The sequence below is a fragment of the Tauraco erythrolophus genome, chromosome 14 (assembly GCF_009769465.1).
Source record: "Tauraco erythrolophus isolate bTauEry1 chromosome 14, bTauEry1.pri, whole genome shotgun sequence".
Classification (NCBI taxonomy): Eukaryota; Metazoa; Chordata; class Aves; order Musophagiformes; family Musophagidae; genus Tauraco; species Tauraco erythrolophus.
In genome coordinates, this window is record NC_141478.1 from 7,751,345 (window position 1) to 7,773,701 (window position 22,357).

Below are 22,357 nucleotides of genomic sequence, written 5' to 3' on the forward strand. Positions count from 1 at the left end.
CTACTTTCTTTCTACTAGTTAAAGGGATAGACTAAAATTAATTTCATTTTGCTTGGAAATATCTTCATTTCAAACTTTTGTTTTACTGTGAAATCCATTACATATGTTCATGCTTTATTCTTTTCTACCACAGACTGTGTTTTCCCCTAGGAAACAACTTTTCATAGAAAAAGCTGTGTTTCATGAATTACAATCTTTGTCATGGTAGACCAAAAGGATAAACAAGTTGCATAACAAATGACCACTTGGCAAGACTAGTTGTGGATTTGAAAATACTCTTAATTATGAAACAAAAAACCCCCTAAAATAGAATAAAATAGCATAGCCAAGATGACTTTTTGCAGTCCGTCCTCTTTGGTGTACTTAATTGCTCTAGGCAGTGTAATTAAAAGGAAATGATGCCAGTTCTAGATGACATCAGTCACAGGAAAAAGTGATTGAATCTGTATTGAAATTATTTGTGATGTAATGTGTGGGGTCTTACACTTCTATAGATTTTTAGGACATCTGCAGTATAAAGGGCCTTAAAAAAATCTTTCTACTCTCTGCGTATTAATAGCTGAGGGTTTAATACAAAAAACAAAGGCTCCTGTCTGTTACTGGTACTGTGCCTATGTATTTCATAAGGTTTCCTGTTGCAAGAGTGAATACAATAACTATGTAAATCACACGTCAAATATAGACTCTGTTTTTCAGAACCAGAATCTGGGATTTCTGAAGCAGAAAAGATCCACTTTTCAGATAGCCACAGGAGATCCCTTGATTTCCCTGTCCACGAGCCACCAGATGGCAACGTCTCTTGGATGCAAACCCGAGATACTCCATGAGATTCACCATGTTTGTTGTCTGGCTTTCCTGTCCTGCTTAAATCTCTTTATAAATCTTCTTTCAACCCAGCCCCACCATGGTAACTCAGAGGATGCAATTAGCTCTGGAGTCCTTAGTCACCTACCAGGCAAACCCAAACATGTGCTTCCAGCAGGGCTTTAAATAGCCGCCCAGGCTGGGGGCTCATTGTTCAGTAGCTCAAATGTGAATTCTGAAAATAGGAGGTTTGGACAGGATTTCCACTTTTAGAGGAGTAGGAAATGAAATCATGTTTTAGCAAAGCTCTGTTTAGGGGTGTTTTGTCTCCATGTGTGCCTTGTTTAATGAGAAAAAGTCTGAAGAGTTTTGCTGCTGCCCTTTTAGCTGCACCCCAGATCACAGATGCAGGTACCAATTAGATGGCCAGGTCTAAGGCCCTGCATAACTTGTCTGCTGCTGACTTACAGCTCAGAAATCTCCACCTTTTCTCCTGCTGGTTGTTTTGCATCGTTATTATGTAGAGGCGGCAGTGCTATCATACCGATGCATCTCATCTCTCCAAGGATAAGTGCAGAGAGACCAGAACCCCGAGTTCTTCATGTTTTTGCTCTTATGTATTGCCCAAAGCAAGTTTCAGTAAGTGACCCAGTAAGGAATTACATAGCTGAAGAGTTGTCTCATTTGAAATAACTTTTAAAGTGTGGTTTTATGTGAAGATGAGGAATTTGCTTTATCACGACAGAAGCAGTCACTGCACCCATGTCTGCGTAGACCGAAATAGTTTTTTAATTTCTGTATGTTTTCCTGCAATATATTGGCACTTCTTGAAACAGCTCCAAGTAGTGAATTGTTTCCAAACTAAATTTAAAGTAACTGAGGAGCAGGAGGAGAAATGGGGTAAAATGCAATGCAGGAGGAGTTAAAGGGTGGATTATTTAACTTCTATCACAGTTAAGCCAGCATATAATTGACCTAATTTCGTACTGTGGCAAAAAAAACGTATGAAAAAGAAAGCCTAGCTATACACATGGAGTTACTCTATGCAGTCTGAGATGTCAGCAAGGTAGAAACACTGTCGTGTTTGTCAGGAGAGTTAAAACTCGAACCGGGATACTGGTGAATGATACCAGCATGTCAATGTTCAGTATTTCATCGTATGCTTTTGATTGCTTTTTTAGCCAAACAGCCTGATTTCTGGAGAATACTGAAGGCAACAATGAGGGGTGCTTGGTGTCATCACGAACCTGATGGCGTTATAGAGCATGGAGATTTCCCTTCCCTTCTGTGGGTCTGCTCATGTGCATGATTTATTCAGTTACATGTATTTTCAGCCTACCAAAATGCAAATCTTTAAAAATAGGCTATAAGTAGGCTTATTGCTCTTCCTGACACACCCAGGATGTTCTTTTGCCTTTTTGATGAGTTAAACTTTTTTTTTTTTTCCCCCACTTCTGGCGAAGGTGTATGAGGGAGTTAACAGCAATTGATAGTCAGATGCCCTGATGCTTGCATGAGTTGGTGCTTAACCCATGGTAGGAGAAAGCCTTGTTGTCTACCAGCTGGAGCAGAAAAGAGCTGATCAAGAGCAATAGCTTCAGTTCTGGCAGTGCCCAGAGCTGTTTGTGATCTTGGGCAAGTTACTTAACCTTGTAAAAACAGATTTGGGCTTGTTTTACAGATGATAACCACTTATCTCCTGAGAGTGCCAGAAAGCTTAGCTCACTTGTGCTAACGCTCTGGGTTTTAAAAAAGTTCAGGCATTAGTCTAAGGGAAGGAAGCAACTGTCTTTGATGTGGAGAGAAGTGTTGCCCCACTGACGGTTCCTTCAGAAGGTTCATGTACTGGGGACATGTTTGCTTACATCGTTCCTGTAGCGATTTCAAAGCAGGGGGGCAGAGACCTCTTGAGCAATCTTTGTAGCATTGGCCATGCTTGTTACTTACTGACTCTTCTTTCGTTTGAACTGTTTGCCAAAAATCAGAACCTGTTGCAGGCTCTTACCCCCCGAGTCTGACGACATCTCAGATGTAGGGAAGGAGAACATCAAAGCGTTGCGAGCGGTTGCCCTTTCGAAGAACATTCCCCAGGGTTTAGCAGGATGCTTGTTTGATCCTGTAAGATGAAAATGGATCATCAGCTCTGTCACCTCCCTTTCAAGGCTGTGTTAGATATCTGTGGGAGTTTAAAGAGAACCATCATTGGCTGCAGATCAGGACATGGCCTTTTTGTCACCTCTCCATGCGTTGCATTGAACAATGCTGTAGCTTCGCTTAATTTTGGGGCTGATGTTTCACACATGCTTCATCCAAGGGAACTTTGTGTACATCCATGATGTACTGGTTTAAGGAAACCATGTGTCTTGACTGAGGTTTCTCTAGATGTTACCATGATGGAGAAGCTTTTGCTGTCCCACAGAACAGTTGTTTGGCTTCATGACAAGGAAACAACTGTCTCAAAGCGTTCCTCTGTAGCTGCTCATAGGTCGTGTTTGCCTTCCGCTTCAACCCTGAAAGTCCACTGGCTTTCTAGCAGCATAGCCTATTCTAGGTTATTTTGCAGATGGGATTCTTATGGGAATAGACAGAAAATAGTTTTTTTTTCTTAAAAAAAGAAAATCAAAGGTTTGGCTTTTCTCATGCTATTAAGGAGTCTTATTAGATTTCTTTAACTCCACACTCTAGCAAGCTTCCACTGCTTTACATGAGGGAGAGCCAAGTTCATGACACTTGGGTCAGCTCTTGTAGGATAATACGACCTTCTTAACAGCCTGCATATAATTCACTGCTTTTGTGCAGGTTATAAACAAAATTAATAAGTCTTACCTGCTCCTTATTCCTTATGTCCTTAGGAAGATGAGCAAAGCAAGATGATGTAAGGGGAGGGATGCACAGTTCTGAACCACATTAAGGGCAAGTTCCCCCAAAGTTGTGCCATCTCCCAGCTTCTGCCTTGGAAATTTGAGGTTCCTACTGTGAGGACGAGTGGAGTTTGTGAGTGGGTTTCATCAGAGCTGCTGAGATCCCTGCCTGTCCTATTGACTGGTGATACGTTAGCATGCACATGCAATATTTCCAAGAACAGTAGAAGCAGGTCTTTGTCGTTCTTTTTCATGACATCAGTACTAGCATGTCTATTCCTTCGGCTTTCGCATCATCCTCTTGCTAATAGATGCCTGGTGCTGGATGGAAAGAAATTTTCTCACCTTTTAGCTTCTGAGCCTTCTGGGTTTATTGAGCTGTTGCAGGGACATCCATGTGTGTTTTCGTCCTCCCCTTCTTCACTTGTCTTTGATACCTTTCCAGCTGCATTTTCTCTCCTTAGGAAGCCGCGCAGCCTCATCTCTGACAATTTTGGTGCTACCTGCAGTGTCCTAATAGCAGTTTTGACCTTTCAATTAACTTCAGGATCGCCTCTTTCAGCAGACAAAACCTGTATAGTGCCAAAAGCCTCAGAACAGATTTGGCAGGTTGGCTGAAAGACCATGAAGATTAGGGACATATTTTTCCTTTTGTCAGGGAAATCAACAGCAAAGCGCCCTGACACAAGAAGGGAACTTTCCCACTGACCACAAATAGGGGCTTAAATTGAATTTTCAAGCCTTTAAAAATAAATCGTCATTTTGTATTCAATTAAGCAGAGCTTCATGAATGTAGTAGTATGCTGAGGTCATGGGCAAAAAGAAGCTTTTCCAGTAATTAGTGCAGGGTCCATGCTGTTCTGGCAAAAACAGCCATGACGTCAGTCCGAGACTGGAACAAGGAACTCTGCCGCACGGTGAACTTGAAACACAAACCTTATTATTGAAGGGGCATGTCTGACAATTGCAAGTGCTGATCACGTTGGACACATGGTATGTTTTTCCTTTTAAAGTAGTAAAAAAGGTGGTGTGGATGTTGTTGATTTTGTTTTTTTTTTGTTGTTTTTTTTTTTTTTTAGTTTCTGAGTCAATGAAATTGCTGCTATACCAGGGCATCCTTTCTCTTGCTTCCCCTGCCCTAAATAAATAAATAAACTTAAAAGTTACCGAACTTCCAACCTTTTTTGTTTTGCAAATACGGAAAGTGGCCATTTCCATGTTATTATTTAGCAGAAGCAGCTTAGTTTTAGGTTTGTGGTGTGAACTCAAGTGCAAAGGGCAGGTGCAGCAGTGAGCGTGGGATGTGAGGGCACACACAGGGCATGCCTGGGCAGGTTGTGCTCTTGTAGCCATTTAGGTCTTTGTTTTAGGTGAAATTGTGGTGTTTTCAGTACAAGCCAAGTGTTGTGACAGCATTTGGAGTGCGTAGTTTTGCAGCACTTGGATTCTAGTTTCTGGTGAGTTACTGGAGTCCTGTGGAGCTGGAAAAGAAAAGTTTGACCGTATAATCTGGCTTTTGATACATTAGCAACATCTCCACTAAAGTTACTTAATGCTCTTGAGTTTACTTGTCGCTGATCAGAAATAGCCTGGTCAGATAAGGGTGGGCTGTATTTCTTGGTTTATTTTGTGACAGAGAAGAGTTATGCATCTTTTCCTTTTAAAGTCTGTAAGGAAATACTTATCTCTGCTGATACATGTGAATTCCCAGGATAGTAGAGTTGTGACCCTCAATAACTTGCACTTACCTGATTTAACGTGAAGACTGTGTGTCTCAAAGGAGTTGCTCAGTTGTGTTTCTTCAGGGTGTGCAATTGTTCTTTTTGACCGTTTCCCTTGGTTTTATTTTGCAGGCCATGACTGCTGTGAGACAGTGAAGGTGGCACTTTGTGCTTCTAGAGAAGGTCATCCTGTTCTGGTTGTGGCAGAAGAGAGTTTCCAGTTTGTCCAGGATGAAGCCTACGACGCCGCCCAGTTTCTGGCCACCTGCGCCGGCAACCAGCAGGCACTGAATTTCACCCGATTCTTGGACCGGTCGAGACCACCCGCTGCTGACGTGGACTTTTTGGATGAGAAAGTGGCTTTGGCGTTTCGACACCTGAAACTGCCAGCGGAATGGAACGTGCTGGGAGCGGACCAGTCCCTGACCGGTGAGGATCTCTAGGGCATGTGTGAGACTCGTAGGTTGGGAGAGAGGTAAAAAGCCTGGGAGAAAGGGTTCCCTGCTTTGGGAACCCTTGACACGCACCTTTTGAAAGGTGTATTGACCTCCGTACTTGGAGGTGGGACATGATGTGCACCAGCGTGCCCCTACTACATCTGCATCCTATGCTTTGCGCTTCAGCCGCCTTAAATAAAATACATAAGGCACTGATGTTTTCTCTGTGTCTTCTCTTATGAAATAGTACAAGCTGTTGCAAAGGGTTAATATTTTAACAAATTCCCAGAAGGTTTTTTTGTGTGTGTGTGCAGTGGTATGTGTAGGAGCATCATGCTTCTGAAATTTACTGAAAGAAATCTGTGTGTAGAAAGTCTGGCGCTCCTGGAAATGCTATCCTTGCACCACAAATTTGGTGGTTTTGGTAAATGTTGCTTTTATAGCACAGGTGCAAAGCGACTGTAATGCGTAAAATAAAACCGATTTTTCTTGGGAAAGTTGGAACTCTGCCCTTGAGGATTGGTATCACATCCCTGGTTGCACACAGGCTGGGCAAACACAGACATTCACCAAAATAAGCCTGGACAATTTTGCAAATAGAAGAAAATAAAGGTGAGAAAGCCTGACCCTTAAGCACAGCAGCAAGGGCTACTGAGAGCTTATAAATAAAGCCCAAAGCTAGCCCAAAGTCTCTGGCAGCTGCTGAAGCAGAAGTGCCGAGGCGTTTGGGGTGCTGTGGCACGTCCATGTCCTTGGAGTTCTGCATTTTTTTGTCACAGGGGAGTTTAAGAAAGTGTGTTGAGAGACTGAGTTCCAGTGTGTACAAATCCTTGCTATAAATTATCAGGGTGTTTTGGCAAATAGTTTCACCTAAGGAATGTGGCTGTGAGGCATCTGTTATCTTTTATAGGATGCAATGGCATAAACACAGAATAGGAATGGGATGTGGCTTGCTCGGCGCAGCAGGCTCAGTTCTGCTCGTTGCAACAGGGTTTTCTGCAGGAGATTTTCCTGCTTTATATTTCACCGACTAACTGACTGCTTTTGTAAACGTGAATACACAAACAGGCAATTCAAGCAGTGTTAGCAGACGTTAAAAGATTTAATCATATTTAATGGTTTTTGGATAGAAATTCAGATGCTGTTTACAAGGACGTAAACTCTTGGTGTTTTTTTCCTCTGTGTGGAAGACAGTGATATTTCTTTCTGCATTTAAAAAAGTTGTGATAACGCAGACGTTTCTGGTCGAAGTGATACAAGCACAGTCAAAGTGATCTTAAGTGAACAAAAACTTTGATTGAAGCTCTTGGATTGTTGCTGATTTTTCAGGAAGACTGAGATCCGTTTTCTCTTTTTGACTTCTATAGTTCTTGGGGAAATTAGGCCAGAAGATTTACATTGATTTACTCAGCATGTGCTTGTGTGCTTCGAAGTCGTGATGGCGTGGGGCTCTGAATGCCAATGGACCTGTAGGGCATCCGTTGCATCCACAGTGAGAAGGGGGAGCTCTGTGGTGCTGAGCTTTTTGGCAGCTTGTGGTGAGGTTTTACTGGACAGTGTGAGTGAATAAATATAACGACACTAAACGCAGCTTCCACCCAAGAGTATCTGTGCTATAAAATATGTTCCTTTGCAGTGAGTCCTGTCATAAGTAACTGAAAAAGGGCAGTTTATTGATGTCTCAGTCTGTCTTTTCATCTTCTGATCAGCTTTTTTGCTAGAGACAGATTTATCTGGTAATTTTTTGCAGTAAGCTAATTATACATAGGGAAGTTGGGGGAATTTTTGTGATTGTAATGGGAAGGATTTGCATGCATAAGCATCCTTTTGGTCATGAAACTGTCTTGCTGGAGCAAGGTGGAAGAGATGTCTCTGATTTATGATAGAAAAAGCCCTGTGGTAGAGTGTAGCACCACTATACTGGAGTTTGTGGGTTAATTTGTGTGCGGGAGAGAGAAAAGCACAGCAAAGATGGAAGCTGTGGGAGCATCTGAACAATTACATGTGTTCTGGACGGTGTCCCTCCAGTGGGACACCCGGTCCTGCGCTGCGTCACTACCTAGGAACAGCTATTGCAATTCATATTTCACATTTTGCTAAATGTCAGCACCAGATACTTCAAATAACCATCTCGAAGGAGAAAATACTATAGAAATGAGAACAAAAGAAAATGTCAGATCCCTTCTTGAAAGATTTTTAGCGCTGCCTCTAAGCTGGCATGTCTCTATGGGCTCTTGTGGGTTGGAAACAAAACGCTGCTGTTTAGCAAAACTTCTGAACGCAGGAGCGGGCCGGGAGCCTCAGCCAGTTCCCTGAACGCCACAGCTTGATGGGGAACTGCTGTTCAGAGATGGCCATTGCTGTCAAGCATGTTTAAAAGTCAATTTTTTCTAAGGACTGAAGTAGGAGTCCAGCTTTTGCAAAAACAGTTAGGGAGTAATGCCTTTCCGCAGGCAGAAGCTGGGTAGAAGCTCCACCATCGAGCACAACTCTGCTGATTTTTTGAGGAGGGGTGGCTCTATGTGGAGGCTCTCCTTGCTTTTACCTCCACCCAACCCTGACTGGTCTTTGAGCAGAGGGCAGGGAGTTCCTTGCCGTCGCACACCCCAGAGAGCAGAGAAGCTGCTAAAAGCGACACCGAGCTCCATGCGCTGAGGCTGTTTAACTAATCTGTTGTGTCAGTAGGTTTGTGCAGTGGAAAGGACACGGTTAAGGTCCATGCACCAGGGAAAAGGAGGCATGTAACTGCCCATGTGCTCCTGGGTACCAGCAGAGCGGTGGTGGCATCACTGAAATTATCTTCAGTGGTTTGCATTCAGCCATTATTATTCCTTATGTTATTGCAGCATCCCCCTCCTTCCCTGCTTCTCACCCCCCCTTCTAACTTTAGTAGGTTTGACTCTTTAGTCTGGAAAAGTGCAGGTTTACTGTGGACAAAGCTGTGTGAGAATCATCTGCTTGCTTATGTTTTGTTTACTGAACCAAGATCTTCATTCTTTAAAGAGTTTGCCATTGCACAAGATTAAAGGTATGTTACGGTCAGATAGCTAAATTGTTAAGAGCACGTCCTTTCAGCTGCAGTTTAGAAGTACCTCCAAAATTATTTCAAACTGCTGGAGGTTTGCAAACATTCCAGTGCTCTTTTTGTTACTTATACTTGTGTAACCTACTGAAGTTAACTGCTGCCATTTGACAAGTGAAGTTTGTTCAGCTTCAGTAATCCTGGTAATCTTAATCTCTTGCACACTAGATTGTTTTTTACATTTATTTCTCTTTTCGCTCTTTAGAGACATTATTTTCCTTAAAACAAGTTGAAAATAAAATGAACATTTCTTCCCATAGTTTCATCAGGGTGTTTTCAAAACCCCACTACGTTCATTTGCAGTATTATCATTCGCTCTTTTTGGTTCATTATTCCTGAACAGCAAAAGGTTTTATTTGTTAAAAAGAAACTGACTGAAAATTAAATGCATTGAGCAGCATTAGTTAATCTAGTTCTTACAGTAATAGTATTGTATGTATTTGGTTAACAGTGCTGAAACCAAATATTTATTAATTTATGTTACTCAACTAAAGTTGTTTGTGATCACAAGTCCTTAGTTCTTCACTTAAAATCCATTGAAAACCAAAAAAAAAAAAAAAAAAGTGGATTTATTTTGGACCTCAGCAAGCTTTGAATGAACTCTTTGTGCCAAATTTAACACCAGACTATATTTTTTTAGGACTGGGGCTTTGATGACAAGCTTTTTGTTCAGTAGCCAGCGGTGTGGAGCATGGTGCCCAGCCTGGTCTTACCACTGCCTGACAGTAATGCTCAGGTGATGGAGAGCGGTGGCTGGACAGAATCCCTGCTGGGAAAAGCGAGTTTAAAAACCAGAATCTTCTCTCTTAAACCATTTATCAGTGGTCTTGTCTTACAGCTTTTCCTGCTTGCTTTTCTGTGGAAAGGTGACACTCTTGCCCAAATTTCTTGTTTCTAATTCTTAGCCTTTCTGATTTGATCTTGATTTGACTTTAATAAGGAGTCTAGGTAACAGTTTCTTTATGGAATATTTTACCCCTTAATATATAAATAAAAGCTATTCTCTCAAGCTTTTCCTTATGACAGCTTCTCTGAAAAGGTATTCTTAGATTTCAGAGTGTTTTGATCAACATTATGTTCCTGTGGAGATGAACATATTCCTGCACAGTCAGCCAGCACCTGTGGAGCTGCCTGGAAAGCAGAGATGAAGCGATGTTTTGGTCCTTTTTCGAGGAACAATGGCCATGTTTTTGCTGTCTTGTTTGTTTGTAGGATGTAATGCTGAGTAGGATGTAATTCTGAGTTGCCTTACTGCTCTCCATCTCTTTTATTTTTCTCATTCTCCGTGAACCCACCTGCTGTGTAGGACACTTGAGGTTCTGCCTTCTACTTGCTATTGGTAGAAGACCTCAGAGAACAAGTCTCAGCCTTTAATCGTTAGCTTAGGGAGAAAGACTCTAGAAAGACTTGCGTCAAGTATCTGTTTACCCACAGATGTAAAATATTTTACAGAGGTCCCAGGTAACGGAGCTTTGTGAGAGTAAAGTATCTTCCAGATCCCACTTGATGCCATGCTAACAGAGCTGAGCATGGGGGCACCTACGTCTCTGACTGTAGAGGTCCCTGGGCTTTACCCTGTCTTGCTGGGGCAGGCAGAAATACTCAACTAGTGGGTTAGGTGAACTGGATAGCAAAAGAAAGCCTTGCACGTGCCAAGGCCGAAGGAGACGGAGGAAGCAGCGCCGTGCGTGGTGCCATAGTCCTGCTCAGCCGGCGCAGCAGCGTGCCCTTGTGTGGCAGGGGCAGGGAGTGTGTGTGTGTAGGGAAAGGATTTGCATTGTGGGTCAAGAGTATGTCTGAACCCTCTTCGGCAAGCGTGGCCTGACCTCCTCCTGCACGGCTGTGGTCCTCACAGCTTCTGTCCTGGGACAGTTGTGTCCCCAGGACCGTGCTCTTACACCAGCCAGCGCTGTCCCTCTGCAGCAGGCAATTCCTGAGTCTTAATCCAGATAGATAATTAAGAGTAACTCAAATGGCATCCACGATTTCAGAATATCCATAATTAAGGATTACTCTTGTTACCATGGTGTTCCAAACACAGCATTGCTTTCAGGTGCCGTATAATCATGTCCGTCTTAATTATTACAAGCGCACTGTAACTTTCTAAAGAACATAATTGTTACTGCTGTCAAAAGCAGGGTTATTTACTGTTCTCAGTGGCATTTAAAGGCAACTGTTTAAATGGAACAGATTGTTACTCTTTATGTCTAGAACTCAGAATTTAACATGTATTCTGAGGATGCATGCAATGTAAATATAGGACTGTGATTTTGTATTTTAAATGACTGAAGAGAAAATAAGCTAACTAGAAAACCAGAACAGAATATTTGGAGGTATGAGTAATGATTATGGCTTGTTTGTGTTGCAGTGGGGTAAAAAAGGCAGGAAGAAAATTAGGGAGGATCCAAGGCTCAGGTATGAAAAGCTTAGCTTAATCCTTGAGTTAGCTATCAGTAGTAAAACAGATTGCTTTGAAAATTCCTTTTAAATAATATTCTGACAAAACCTTTGAGGAAACAGAGTCTTTTCATTTTGCTCATTGAAAGTAAGCAGTGAAACCCACAGCTGTGGTTTCCATTTCAATGGTGTGAGCTTTCCGAGATGGTGCTTCCAGGAGCTGGTTAACAATGGTAGAGGGTTGTGGTGATCGACCATGATATGGAGCCATTCTCCTGGGAGCTAGGAAGAAGCAAAGCCTTCGATGAGCTGCGAGATAGTCAGCCACAATTACAGACATCTAACCAGGAGACCATGTCGTTAGGTAAAACGCTTAACAGCTCCTTAACTTTAGGAACAAAGTTATGTCTTGAATATGTACAGCTTCCCAGAAATGCTGCAGAATAAACATCTGCGTGCAGTAAGTACTACTTGAGAAACAAAATTCCCTGAGCTCACCAGGTAGGAGGTGGGTAGAAGTGCTTTACTCTGGTTTGAAAGAGTCTGAATGGATTTGAGGCAGAAGTTGAATAACTTTCCGTACAAAACCGTTAGGATTTCAGTGTACAGCACAACATGAGTGTCACTGTGATTAGAGATCGTTGATTTGTGATTTTTACAGAAAGGGAGAATGTCTGAAGGGAGAAAGTAACCAAAAAAAGCACCTTATTTTAAAGAAAAAAGCAAAAAGACTAAAAAAACTTAAAAAGTTTTCAGAAATAGTTAGAAGGAAATTTGATTATTAGGAGCTAACATTTTTTACCATGGGTGGGTGTTAAAGATACGCACCTGGTGGTGTTTTTCAGACATAAAGCTTTAATCTGTAAATCTGCTGCACTCTCTTTATAGTTTCTTGTTGAGTCCTGTCAGTGTAATAGTTACAGATATTCTTTTTGTTGTTGGTTTGTTGGTTTTTTTTTTTTCTTCAATGCTTATTTGTTTTGTGCTAATAGCACCTTAATCCTTTACCATTACCAAAGTACATTTGACAGTCTTCTGTGGAAATTTTGTCCTTAGTTACCCAGATAAACTGTCCGTTCATGTGTCACAGCTGCAAAAAAAATGCATAAAAATAATATGTGTAAAGTCTTAGTTTTGCCAGCTGGATTAGAGTGCCCTGCCATTATGGGACAATAATCATATGTTTCAACTGTTGCCTATTACTAGGAAACGAGAAAGGAACAAAACAGCCTAGTCTTTCCTGTATCGTGTGTCTTGGATTTCCACAATTTCCTAATTACAAGAAGCTTTTTATTGACATCCAAATGACAGCCGTTTTAAGATGAGGAGCTGAAGCTTGATATGTGGTAGGAGAAGGAGCTCTGGCTATTGCATGATAAAGCTTCTGTTATTCTTCCATGGCTGGTACACGGGTTTTGCACCATTACAAGACCTCAAAATCATTGACTGAATTTCCAACGTTTTGTGCTACACACTCCATCCCTTCAAAGGTAGGAAGGCTGAAGAGATCCATCTGTCTTCCACCTCTCTCCATCCAGTAGCACTCCTGTGCTTGATTTGGACCAGCTCTGGTCTTGTTTTGAGCAACACCATACACCAACAGATGTATTTTTCATTATATATTAGTAGTTAATCCAGCTCACAGATGGCACACGCCTTTTAACTGTAGCCGTGCAAGTTTTGGATGCTCCAAAACCTTCTAAAGCCATTGCCTGGGGCCCCTGCAGTTGTTATATGTACAGTACTTGTCTCTCTGCTGCCATCATCTGTGCCCATCTGTTAGGATGGCCTCATGCCAGTTTATATTTTAGGCAGATCTTTCCAAATAGGCCTGGATAGTGAGTTTGTATGTTTAATGTGCTCCGGATGGCAACACGCCGTGTCTTCTTGTACAGATCTTCTGTGCACGTCGTCGTTGCTCAGAGGCGTTGGGGCAGGGCCATATTCAGTTCAGTTGTGTTTGTAGACATCTCCATCCAAATGCTGGAACTACTGTGTCCACTAGTTTGATGACAAAGAATGGGAAAAAGGTGGGATTTTTCAGAAGTTGCAGCTAGAACAGGAGATCGCGTGCTAAACGGACACGATCAGACCAGTGCAGCACATTCTGTATTCAAACAACAGTCATTTGCTCTAACAGAAGTGCTTTTGTGCTTCCTACGTTGTGGTAGGAAGAGTTGTGCTGCTGTAGTCGTGCTGACTGCCGGTGTGTCAGTAGAGATAGTGTAGGAATATTGTGCAAGCACCAGTTCATTGGGTGAAACCTTGGGCATCTGCTTCCACTCTGGGTAAATCCTCCGTGTATCAACACTTTCTCCATTTTGCAACCCCATCAATAGCCTTTCCTTTATGTCTGCCTATATGGTGCGTTGTTTTTCATTATTCTCTAAGTCTAGAACTGTGACAACCATGGATTAACTACCTTGTTGGGTTGTTTGTTTCTAAAGCATTACAATTCGTAGCACTTAATACCAAAATCATCGTCATTACTCTCCCACAGGCTGAGAATTTGTCTCTGAGTGAGCTCAGCTATTCCCTTTTTCTCTGATCAGCTGGAACCTCCATTCAGACACACTTGTGTATTCAGGACAGCATGGTTTTGCTTTACGGTAATCAGGAGGAGGTTAGAGGGGAAGGATTGGTTTGTAGCCCAGAGACCTAATTTGGAGTCATTCGGAAGAGAGACGGTGCCAGAAAGCTTTTGGTTCTTGAATATAGATTAGTTCTTCAGGAACTGATCCAAAAAGTTGGGAAAAACTGTGTGTCAGGCAGGGGAGAACCGCCCATTTTTGCTTTGTTTTTCACTGAAGATCTTAATGATGTCCCTTAAGAAAGCAGTAAGCAAGAAAAACAACAGCACTTTGAAGAAGTGATTTCTCTTGGGACATACTTCTTGAGGAAAAAATACTTAATTAAATCCTAAAGCCGTTATGTACTTGCATTTTTTAAACCTGCTATATAGGCTTGGCTGGCAACCAAATTAATAACTCAATAAATCGTTGCTGTGATATTAAAGGTATTATACCAAGTGTGCTCATTGGCATGGTTTATTGAGACCCAGTTGGTACTTTTTTTTGTTGGTGGTGTCGCTGCCACTCAATACTGAAATTCTTTGTTAATTAAAAGAACAAATTTTTATTTCTTGCAGTTTTTTTAACCTAAGTGCTTTTGCCCTTCATACAGAAGTAACAGGCTTTGATCTGCAAATACTGTGTTTCAGCAGTGCATCTGGAGCTCATTTCTGGTTGAAGCTTTTCAGAGCATCGTTCTAGGGCTGCAGCTTTTAGAGTAGGGGGATATTTTTCTGAGATGAAAGCTTAGGCTCAAGAGTGACTTTTACCAAATTAGAAGGTCACGGTTATTAAACATAAAAAGCAGCAGTGGAGATCGCTGGTTTATAAATGCTGCTACTCAGAATGATAGAGCTACTGTATAAAGCTGAGAAAAGCTGGTCTGAGGCATAATCAAACCAGGAAAGCAAAATCCTCGCTTTCTTTTTTTTTTTGGTCTACATGAGAGGATAAACTGTTCTCTTTTGTAACCGCTTTAGACTTGTGCTTCAAATGTAGATTTTCTTCATGCCTCGAGACAAATCAGCGTCTCATTAAAGAACGAAACTTGTCCATTCCTAAAACCTGGTCCTGGGTGTGTGAAGAGAAGGCTTGGACATCTAGAAAAACCCACCTGACCATGCCAGGTTCTGTTTGGAAGCACTGCAACTTGGTGGTTGCTGTGGCTGTTTATAAAATGGTGTTTCTTTCATGGTGACTACTGTGGTCAGTCTCACCCTGAGAGGTCCTGAGCACACCAGTTCCACCGTAGCCTGTCCCTTGCATTAAGCTGCTGGTGTCTCCTGGATATTGGCAGCCAGCGTGTTGTTCCAGGTGCTGTAGGTTCCTCGGCTTTTGGGCTGTCAGCTCCATGCCAGCCATTGAGTGTGGTGTGGTTGGGAGGTGGGGATATGGCATTCACCTAACCAGCAGCCTAAAAATTGCCTTTTTTTTTTTTTTTTTAATCTCTTTTCTTCCCAGAGAACATCCCTCGGGAAACACTGATGCATTTTGCAGTGAGGCTGGGTCTGCTGCGGCTGACGTGGTTTCTGCTCCAGCAGCCGGGTGGAAGAGGAGCCCTCAGCATCCACAACAACGAAGGGGCAACTCCCGTGAGCTTGGCCTTGGAGAGGGGCTACCAGAAGCTGCACCAGCTTTTAACAGAGTAAGGAGAATTTAATGGTTCCTCTGCCAGTTTTCCATTCTATATCATGCTTGCCTTTGCTGTACATTATCACCGAATAGTGTCTAAGACCTATACTCTACCCTTCAAGGTAATTTTTGTGTAATTTTGCTTTTACCTTTCTTGCTAGTTACAATGGGGGCAGGTCCTTAGGGCTTAGGGGAAATGCAATGATATTGCTGTGTTCTCCTTTTCTGTTGCACAGTGTTGTGCTTCCAGCTGTCTCATAAAGCCCAAAGTGAGTCACTGTAATATTGAATAATTAAGGCAAACCTTAGGCAAACACAAGTGAAAAAGCTTTTCTTCGAGCGAGCACAGCTGCCCAGACGAGGGGAGCTAGCGGGCTTCATGGTGGTGATTGGCTGTTGTGTTCTTCATTATAGATTTGGAGGTTTTTGGTTAAAGGTAATAGTGGTAATTGTATTAAAACAAGGCAGCATCTTGTAGAGAATAGGTATCTTACCAGTCTAGGTAAAAAATTTAGGTAAGAATTAATGCAAGTATTTAACAGCAGAAACAGTTCTCTGTTGAGTGGTCTTGAGAAGCAGCCAGATCCTGCTCCTAGCGAGTAACTAGTGACATGAGCATTTACTGCAGCGTTTTACAAGGAACCCTTCAGAAGACAACAAGTTATTTTTGAATAGCAAATGTTTGGAGATCTGGCTTTAAAAGCTGAGGCTAATAAAGACAAAGAGCTTAAATAAGTCCTGAGGGGGCTATTTGTAAAGGAGAACAGATTTGGTCTGCATGTGTGTTGTTCTGATGCCTGGTTCTCTTAAGCTTTGTTATTAACTTTGTTTTTCTGAATTGAGTTTTCAGATATTTGGGTTTTATGTTGAGTGATCCAGTGTCATGTTTAGGAGTCTGCTGTGTTGTCCACATTATCACGCAACGTTTCTCCATTAAGAATTGTAAATTATTCTGCTTTCTATAGTTTTTGGGCAGAGTGTTAGAGGGCAAAAATATGATCTGTGTTGCTGGAGTGATTGCCCTTAAGTTTCATCTTTAACAATTCAGCCAACCACATGCAAAGTGAGAGTGAGGGAGAGGATGCAGGGTTGGACGGGAGCTATACTCGAACCTTTTTTTCTGCCACCTTTGGCTGGTATTAAGACAGAGATGATGACAGTGTGACTCTTTTCTCCATCGAGTTCAACAGTCATGCTGTGAAAAGACACAACGCTCTTGCAGGATTTCTTGTAAAATTGGAACGTGCAAATTCATCCTGTAACTGCAGCAACGTTCTCCAAGGTGAGACTAACCCTGTTAACAGACTTTACATGCTGTCAGGAAGCTTAAGTTGGCCAAAACTTGATTATGGAGCTCACAGAGAATACTATAATCTGAGTATGAGTAGAGCTGGTAATTTAAAAAGAAATGGGAAGTAAACAAAACTATTAAAACAGCTATTCATGTATTTGGTGGAGTTATTTCACAACCAGTTCCAATACTGGAATGGCAGTTCTCACTCAGTGGAAATTAAAAAGAAGAGTGCTTGGATTACATGGCATTGCCCTGTGCTCTTCACTTTAACGGATGCTGCTGGTGTAATCCAAGGGATTTCTCTGATGACCTTTCCAGTTCGTCTTTGAAAATTAGACACTAGCAGCTTCAGTCATGTTACCATCAAGATCCCAGATCCTGTACTTATTAGTATATCCTTAAACTGTTCATTATGGTTAGTTTTCCTCTTGGACTGCTGGCTGGAAATAAAATGTATAAACATCTGACAGCCATGCCACATACCCTGTGACTCTGAAACCCCTGCCATCTCCATGAAGCCTTGCAGACAGAAATCTGTGGACACGGGAAGTCACGAATCCCTTTCTCAGTGGGTGGGATAGCCGTAAAGCACCGTGCTATGAGCTCGGGACTGGCCGGAGCGGTGAGAGCACTGTGGGACATGGGGACCACCATGGCCCTTCCCCACGGGAGGGTGGTGGCTGCAGAAGAGACACATCCTGATTCCCTAGCAGAGATTTTTGTTGTGCGTAGAGCTTTCTGCAGTGAGATGGCATCGAGGCTTGAAAATCCCTATTGAGAGGAGATATATTGAGTTTCAAAACATAGAAAAGCAGCCAAATTCCATGAAGAGAGTATATATCATTTATGTACTGTCAAAACACAATGGATATTGTACAACCTCTTTTCTGCACTCTGTTTTATGCGCACGCTGCATAATCCATGCACGCAAATTTGGCACGCAACTCGTACCACTCAGCAAAATACAGAGCAGCAACGCATGTTAGCGAGAGCCTGTACAAAGGAGTCGTTATTTTTACAAGTAATTAAACTGCACTTTGCCAAATAAATGAACGCAGTGTGTTTTGTGATGCATTATCCTTGGGGGGATTTCATTGTTCTCTTGCTTGCTAATTTTCAGGACCCTGCATTTTACAATGATTCTCCCAGCCAGCATTGGAAAGGGGTGAAATTTTGCTGTAATTAGGATACAATTATTAAAAAGCAGACACAAAACCTTCTCCGTTGTTGCAGTTTTGCCAGGGTTCAGCTGCAAAGCAGCTTGATTCAGCTGCAGTGTAAATATTTTTCTCAAAAACTAATTACGCTGGTGACATTTTGAATTTCTGTTTATCAGATGAGCTTTCCCTTTCCAGCTGCTGCAGTTCTTCATGTAAAAAGAAAAAAAGACAGACGCCTACAATTTAAATTTTGCAACCCTTGAAGTGTTCCTTTCTGTAGTCTTGAGCTTGTGCACTGACTTTTGCATCCTCTGGCAGGGAAGGTGCACGCGTTGCTTCTTTCAAGACCCGACGGAGGAGCTGCGAGAGCGCGCACGTAGGTCACCGCAGATGGAGAGCAGGGTTCCGCCAGCAGTGTTTGTGCATCGGTTGTGTATCATTCCTGAGGGTGCTTATTTTATCTTTGAGATTAAAACCCCACGGTAAACATTGTCCTGCGGTGCCATGGAATAGGACAGTACGTAAGGGTAGGAGTTTTTTAGGAAAAAAAAAAAAAAAAATAAGGATTTTCTCTAGGAACATTTTCCTTGCTAGCAGCTTGGTTTGTTGGGTTGTTTTTTAAGTAAAAATTTAAATACAGATTTTTGATAGGATTAAAACTATTTATCTTTACTTGCATGAAAAAAAGCTTTGGAAACTAGGCAGGTTGCATAGCCCTCTCCGAGTTTCAAGGATTTCTGAGTCTGGTAGGAGCAAATCCCAAAGCAAAGGGCCAGTCCTTCTTTGAAGCCTGCTGCTTCCCTGGGTTTAAGGTGGGCAACGCTGGCTGCGGGGTGTTGGCAGAGCTGGGCTGCTCTGTGCAGTGAGAAGGGCTGGCTCTGGAGAGGCTGCAGAGTTTATGAAACAGGGTTAGGACGCTCCGAGTGAGTAACTTGGCCTCTGCAGTAGGACAGCTGCAGTTTGCAGTAGTCGATGTTTTCACGCGCCGTTCGCTGTAGTAATGTAATCTGCCTGCCAGCTCCATGTTCTTCAGGGCGCTGAAAGTCAGGGAAGGAAAATGGCTCCAAGAAATAAAAAAGGTGCAGAATTTTCGGAGAAGTCGGAAGTGCTGTTTTGTAAGACATACAAACACCAATTTTATTTCTGATTTCATTTTTGCAGAACAAGAGTTCTGTCTAGTAACCCAAAAGTATCACTTTTTTTTTTCTGTGTAGCCAAATACTTGTAGTTGCTTCGCAGCTGAAAGTGATTTCTTCCCCCTGAAAAAGGGGAGTAAGAGAAGAGTAAAGCCAAAAAAAACTCTTGTGTTTTTCTAATCTCTGCAAAGGAGAAGTTTCAGAGTTGTAAGAGTCTCTGAGTTTTTCACTCTGATATTAGTTTTGCTTTTGCTGGCTTCTCTGCTTGCTTATTGCTATAAAGCACTTCTGCACAGCTCAGGGCATGTTCTTCCTTCAAATCTGGTAACAGCCAGGTGAAACAGCACATCAGTAGAAGTCTGTATTTCCAAAATAAAGCTCATTTAATCAAAACACGTGAGGAATAACTCACTGGAAGCAGAAGGGTTTTAAGAACGTTTTGCAATCCGTGATTATCACTTGCTATTGTTCTGATTTTACGTAAGTAATTGGTGAAGTCTGTGCTGTGATCTCTCTGGTGCCTCTCAAATGAGGAAGCTTTTTCAATAACTTTACTTTTATAATTGAATACACTTTTCTGCTTTTCTGAGACAGAGCTGCAAGAGGATTTACCTGGTATCTCATTTCTTTGTGCTTTAGCGAGTCCTTTAAGCATGTGTTTAATTCCAGAAACATCCAGTTCATACTCAGCAGAGTGCTTAAGTGTTGTCTTAAAATTAAGCATTTCTTACAGCGCCCTACCAAATTGGGATGATACTTAAAACTCATTCAATTTTGCTGTTAGATTGTTCCATTAAATTCAGTCTTTGCGTAGGCGAAGAGCTGTCTGTGGTGCAGATGCTTTCCAAAATCACTAGTTTCCTGGGGCTGCAAACATTGCCGACCGCTACGACTTCAGTGCCAGATCGTGGCAGCTGTATGTAGAGAGGGTGCTTATACCCTGAGAACGTCTAAGCTGAACCCCGACTTTCCAGGGTGCACCCTTGCCGTTATTACGAGCTGGGAACTGAGTGTGCAGGGTCCGAGTCTTCCCTTGGTTATACCTGTTCTCCTGGTGTTTGTTGTACGGGGAGCCTGGATGGGACACAGCTGGGGACACACTGGTGGCCAGAGGTTGCCACCACACTGGGCAGGTGATGCTACACATATTTTTAATTTTATTTCTAGCTAAGCAGAATCAATGGCTGAAGAGTTTATTGAAGTAATGCTGATATTTTCCCTCTGTTGTTCCACCCTAAAGCAAGCAACGAATCTTTTTGATTGCAATTCAGGGTGCCGGGCAGTAGGTTTAGGATATGGCTTGCTCTGGTCTGGCAGGAGAGGAGAACAGTTGACTTTGTAAGTGCTGGCACAAGAGTAACGTTTAAAGGGAGGGATTCAAAGATGTTAGAAGGGCAGTGAAAGAGGACCTGATGGGAGATGCATGTGTTGAGAGGATGCTGTTTAGCCTCTAAAGTGCGAGAGGAGCAGTGATCCAACAGGGTCTGGTTTTGTGTCTGTGTGTTGCTGACCTTTAAGATTATCGTTTGAAACACCATTATGTAATTGATGGGTCATTGTGATTAGAAAGATGCTGAGGCGCTGTGGATTTCTTCTGGCCACAGCAGAGGAGCAGACTGGAAGCAGGGGGATGAGGGAACCAGGTGTGAACGTGATGGAGTGGGAAGAGTTTGTGTTTCTCTTTCCACCTACTCACCCACTGCGTGCTCCAGCTTTTCCTGGTTTCCTAATGTGTTCCCACATCCCTGTGAAGACATGTATTTTCATTCTTTGGCTCCTTCCTCTCTTTTGTTTTGTATGTATCCACCTCTGAATATAAAAGAGAGAGAAGTGACTTTGTCCTTATGGTAGAAACAGCGTTTTACCTTCTCTGGTATCCTGCTTGGAAGTTGGAGGCTGTGGGAGACAATGTTCATGTAAGCAGGACTGAGGAGGGGAAAGAAGAAGAGATTTCGGAAGTGTGGTAAGGTACAAAAATAAAATGATTCTGCCTGCGCAGCAATCTTGATCTGGATGTGATCCCAAAAATTATAGGGGCCGTAAGCCCTGAACAGCCTTATGTGGTTGTTAAGATTGTGATAGACCAGCTCCGTTTCAGGATAAATTTAGAAAATGCAGATAAGTGATTTCCCAGAACTGCTGGGGTTTTGGCCTCAGGCATGGGTCAGCTGGATACCCAGTTAGGATACTCATATTTAGTCTCTGGAGCAGATCTGCTAGGAGTAGTGATATTTGTAGTGGAGATGGAATTTTGACCAGATTATTGCAGGAAAAGACTTTGTAAACTGCTGTGTCAGAGGCAGCCAAAGCGATGGCTTTATCTTTGGGTTGTGTTACAGAGTTTGTGGTCATGCTCACTTGCAGCATGCGGAGATGTTCTGCAGAGACAAGTCTTCCTTCCATATCACTTGTCCTGATCTGAGATGCTGGTTTTAGCTGTAAAGAAAACACTGCTTGATGAAGTAGTCTCCATGACCGTGCTTTTGTATTTAAAATGCAGCAGATGACGTCTCTTTTTGCTCTGAGTGTGTTTCGTAGATTCACCTTAAATTTCTTTTGTTTACTGATGTGGCTCCAAGTTGACTTTGAGTTCTTTGTTGGACCTACGGCTCCACATCCTGAGCAGGTTATCTTTCCTGTTAGGTAAGACTATGAAAATAAAACAAACAGAAAAGTGCATTTAAAAACAGACAGTTATTCTTATGGAATGCACATTGTTCTTTTTGATAAATATAGGTGATGACAGTTTGTAGCTGGTTTGGTTGGGGGTGTTTTTTAATGTATAATTAACATTGGGACCTAAGAAATGCTTGGGTTTAGGAGTGCAGACCCTTTGTGGTAGGAAATTCTGGATGTGCTCTCTTAGGATATGTGCATCTACAAATAACTGTTGAAGGACCAGTCCAGCTTTTCTGTCCAGTGTTATTTCCTACTGTGTTGGTCAATGGACTGAGAAGCTAGCATTAAATACTTTGAATCCAGTTGTTAAACATTTGATGTGATATTGAAGAGTGGGTTATGCACTCTTGAATTCAGTTCAGTGTCAGAACCCACCACAGTTCATGTTTGTGCGAAGCACTGTAAGGGGTTAGTTAGCGTTTCTATATCCGATGAACTTTAACTCTTTCCTTCAACATCAAAAGTATTCAAATTAGCAAGTGATCTATAAAATTTTCTCACATAAGAAAGATTTTTTTTTTTTTTTAACTGCTTTTCTGGGGCTTTTGGAACACTTGGAAACACCTGAAGTGTGAATGCTGTGT

General features: G+C 42.2%; 1 protein-coding gene across 1 annotated transcript in view; it reads left to right on the forward strand.

Moving 5' to 3' along the window:
• Positions 1-22,357, forward strand: part of AKAP13 (A-kinase anchoring protein 13) — a 144,668-nt gene that overhangs the window by 14,631 nt on the left and 107,680 nt on the right. Inside the window, exons 3-4 of the mRNA XM_086620560.1 lie at positions 5,519-5,815; positions 15,334-15,517. Coding sequence (XP_086476686.1) covers positions 5,519-5,815; positions 15,334-15,517 — 481 coding nt within the window. The remainder of the gene's footprint in view (positions 1-5,518; positions 5,816-15,333; positions 15,518-22,357) is intronic.